The 4,280-nt window shown below is 48.9% G+C and overlaps 1 protein-coding gene across 12 annotated transcripts in view; it reads right to left on the reverse strand.

Moving 5' to 3' along the window:
- The window catches only part of TMCC2 (transmembrane and coiled-coil domain family 2), a 74,798-nt gene that overhangs the window by 34,734 nt on the left and 35,784 nt on the right, over positions 1 to 4,280 (reverse strand). The window contains exons 1-2 of one of the 12 annotated variants that reach the window (XM_025205465.1): positions 3,114 to 3,417; positions 1,540 to 1,609 (exon numbers count right to left, since the gene is read on the reverse strand). The exons of 4 other annotated variants lie outside the window; for them this stretch is intronic. In XM_025205465.1, the coding sequence (XP_025061250.1) occupies positions 1,540 to 1,609; positions 3,114 to 3,128 (85 nt within the window). In that variant the 5' untranslated portion in view covers positions 3,129 to 3,417. Of the gene's footprint in view, positions 1 to 1,539; positions 1,610 to 3,090; positions 3,418 to 4,280 lie in introns of those variants that run through there. 7 more of the 12 variants (XM_025205468.1, XM_025205467.1, XM_025205464.1 and 4 more) reach the window with 7 other exon arrangements.

Raw genomic sequence — 4,280 nt, forward strand, 5'->3', positions numbered from 1 at the left:
GCAGGGCTGGTTTCCACCTCCCCACTCAGGCCAATTCCCTCTGACACTGATGAGGCTTGACCTGTACAGACTGAGGAGTATGTGTTTAAGTCCCAAGGCACTGCAAGGAGTCAGGGTCGGGTGGGGAGAGCAGTCTGCTGCTTCTCAGCTCAATCCAAGAGGGGCAGCTCCAGTAACAGGAGCTGTGCTCTGCAGCCATGAGTCAAAGACCATTGCTCCAGTATGCACGGGCAGGGGCTTGCTGCATCTGGGGTGGGCCCGTGGGAGGCTATTTAAGTCCTGCTGACACTAGGCATTTCTGGTACAGCGCTGACCGTGGTCAATGCCTGGTCAGCCTCGGCAGAAAGAGCAACTCTGGGAACCTGAATGCAGACAGGCTGTTGGTGCTTTAAGCACCGAGTCAGACGGGCCTGCTCTGGTCAGTATTTAAATGCTGATGGCCATCTGAAGCTTTTCCACACTAGCTCCTCAGGTTGTGAGCAGGAGGAGAGATGGACTAGTGTTAGCAACAGCGGGTGATTTTTAGAGCACCCTCCTAGTGTGGGAAGGACTGTCAGGTCGGAGGAAACTGGAGAGGCTGAGGCTAGGATTGCAATGGGGATGAGGCTTCTGACGGCGCCCGAGTCACAAGACGAGATTGCACTTGTTCGTTCGCTCTGACTCAGAAGCTGAGCACCAAACTCTGCCTCCGAGCTGCAAAACCCCACCAGCTTCCCCACAGCTGCAACAGAGGAAGGAGGAGAGAACAACGTGGCTGCAGCGGCTTGTGAATGTATCGCCTTCCACCACCCCAAATTCTTGTCACACCACCTTTGGGAGGGTCCCCTTTTCCCCAAGCAGGCTTATCCATCAGCAACTATCCTGGGAGAATAATGCAAACCTGTTTGTAAAGCAAGAGCCATCTGTCAAAGGAACCTTTGGAACAAAGAGTCTTTTGATACTGGGTGGATCAGTACAATAGTGTGATGTTTCTTCCAAGGCTTAATTAAATGATCATCTCTAAGCACAGCGTCTATCCTCCTCCCAATTTTTTTTTTTTTTTTTTTTTTTTTACTTTCTCCAGTACTTTCTGACCAAACTCAAAGCACCTTTGCAAAATGAATGAATGGCATCTCAATGCACCCCTGGGAGGGAAGTATAATCCTCATTTTACCCATGGGAAACAGACATACCGACAGATTGGAGCTGTTTTGTTCATTCCTCCATTTTCTTGGTGCCCAATTTTGGACAACTTGGACTTGATTTTAGGAGACCAAGCTTTCCCCCATGGACTACCAGTCCCATGCCTGAGAGTCCCTTTCAGAGGGATGGGCACAGCCCTCTTGAACCAAGGGGAAACAAGACCCTGCACGAATGGATCGCTGCTCAGCCACATATGACCGCCTAGTCTCTTCATTCCTCGGTCGAGAAGGAAGCATGAAACCACCAACCTATGCTGAGGGCATTGTTTAATCCGCAATGCAGCCAGTGCCCCTCTTTCCTTTGATTTCCTTATACCACCACTACTACTAATTATTGGCATTAATAATTATTACGTACCTGAAAGGTAGGGCTGGGGTGGATTCACCCTGCCTGCCTCAGCATGAAACAAGCCCAGGCTTTGCAGCTGCTATAAAATAACAGGGGGGAGTATGTGACAACAGCTCCCCAGGTTCAACTAATGCGGCTGCTGCCATCACTTTGCATTCTCCAGTGAAGGGTGTGGGGACATGAGGCATGGGCTGGGAGGAGAGCTCAGGCTTATATCATCTTTCCTTGAGAACTAGTGGATTCTTTTAGCTCCTCCTGCTGTGATTTTCACAAACTAAAACTCTCCAGAAGTCCTGGAAGGACGTGTGCTTTGGCTCCTTTCAGCTCCCTTTCAGCTCAGAGCCCGTTACACACCGCAATGAATTGTTATCTGCATTTTACAGATGGGGAAACTGAGGCACAGAGAGGAAACAACTGACCCAAGGTGCCACTGGAAGCTTGGCTTTGGTTTAGAAGCTAAATCTGCATTTCAGGACCTAAGTAAAAATAGTCTAATTTTCAAAATGGTCAGAGCACTGGTGGCTCCTCTTGATTTCAGAGGGATTTGTGAGTGTCTTGTACCACTGAAAAGCAGACTACTTACTGCAGTGCTTAACCTGCAGTAAGCGGGTTCCTGAGTTTTAAAGTGCTGTGCCAGGCTCCTAAACCACCCAACCCCTCTTTATCCAAGCAAAACCCATCTTTAGAGGCTGAACAAAATTATATTCCGAGCAGCAGGAGGCTACTCCAAGCAAGATCAGGTACTGAAGGTGGTCAACCAAGCCCCAATTTCACCATCACCGTTAATGATGTAATGATGACACTAAAAGGGGAGAGAAACTTTTAAACTCTATTTTTTCAACAATTGTAAAACGTGCTTTAAAGAGGGTGCAATAGGTCATTCTGCCCAGATGCCAGCGTTGCATACGCTTGTCCATCAACACAGCTGCTCCTATGACTTTTACTTAAATCACAGACACGATTACTATAGCAGAACCTCACTAATTCCCTCTTTAAGTGCCTGAGTTGATGAGTCTCATTAGAGAAGCAGTGGTCTGAGCCCCCTGCTCGATGAGTGATACTCTAACAGCTGAGAGCACAACAGTGCGGACTCATATTACTATGAGTCCATAGCCTCAATTCAACCCTGGAATAACTCCACTGGCTTCAAACAAATTAAAACTGAGGATGAATTAGGCTCCATTCCTTAGCAAAATGAACATATAATACATTTGCAGTTATCCTGGGAAATACCATAAATAACAACAGGCCAGCCCTTTAGCTGGTGTCATTCCAAGTAGGTCCATTTTGACTCCTTAAAACTAACATTAGTCAGACTCAATCAGCAATACAACTTATAATGCAGCCTCTTAAATAGATCTACATGCACATTAGAGTCACGTTTGCTAGTTTATTCCCCAATCTGCTCTGGTTGACAAAGCTGATCCGCCTCGGAGAGTCTATCAAACGTCTAACCTGTCTCAATCCAAGCTAGTCCAAGCTCAGCAGAGGGCAGCTCATTTACCCCCTGCTCCCAGCCCCCATTTCAAGCTATGCTGTCATGCAGTAAGCAAAGGATACGCGAGTGGTGTCGCTGAGCGGACCTCGTTTCCTACCATCCTCAATCCGACCGCTCACAGCACAAAGGCATTTTTGCTCCTTCTTCTGAACGGAAAATGCCTGTGGCTGGCATTCCCCCTCACCATCTTCCCGCTTCTTAGAGTCAAACTCTTCCCTCCCAGAAATCGCCCCGTTTGGGCTGACTCTAGGGAAGTCGCCGCTTGCCCGTCCAAACCCACCGGCTCTCTCACGCTCTTAAGCTCAATCTTTCGCTGGACAGTTGTCGACTCCGACAAGATCTCAGTAACCTGATCTTTAAAAAGGGAGACGTCACCCGCCTGAAACCCAACTCCAGCAGATGCCAGCTGGCGCTGAGGAGGGAGCCACTGCGGTGCGCGGCGTCCCTTGCAGCCAGCAAGAACCCGCCTTATCAGGAACCATGAACTCTGACTTTCCTGGGCTCTCACCCCAGGCTGCACTGCAGATGGCTGAGCTGCCTGCCCTGAAAGCATCCCAGGACTTCAAAGAATGAGAAGGGCCCAGTTCTCCAAGTGACAGCCTGGAGATTTGCATAAGGCCAGGCCTCCATACAAGAAAGGCCGAGGACTGGAGCAAAGCCACAGTCCGGTGTCGGGTACATGATTCGTGCAATAGGCTTTCTGCAAAACCTGGTCTCTGCAGTGAGGGCCTGATACAGGGAGCACTCGTGCCAACTTTAGATGGCATTGGATGGAGCACTTGAAGCAGAGTCATTGCTTTGTCCCTTGTAAGCTTTTTGGGGCTTGATCTACTACAGCCAACATGATCCCACAGCTACATAGGAATGGGTGGCATTTAGCAAGTAGCACCCCAATACTGAATTAACACCACTCCTCCAGTAGCATCAGTTGCCAACAGGAGCAGTGTCTCCGAACAGGCGATGATATGGAGTCAGGGAGAGGCAGAAGAGGAGGAAATAGAAGGTAATGGAGGAGATGTACAGAACGGGACCTCTAGATACCCAACTTCAATGAATGGGAGTCAAATCTAGTGTGGGGAAAATCACTGTTACAATAATGGGGCTTATTAGTTCCTTGTCTGCCTTGGTGCTCTTGTTGATACTGGGCCTTTTGTGCTCACACCCTTTGCCTTGACCCTCATAGATTCATAGATGTTAGGGTCGGAAGGGACCGCAATAGATCATCGAGTCCGACCCCCTGCATAAGCAGGAA

This window comes from Alligator sinensis, unplaced genomic scaffold (genome assembly GCF_000455745.1).
Source record: "Alligator sinensis unplaced genomic scaffold, ASM45574v1 scaffold1322_1, whole genome shotgun sequence".
NCBI lineage: Eukaryota > Metazoa > Chordata > Crocodylia > Alligatoridae > Alligator > Alligator sinensis.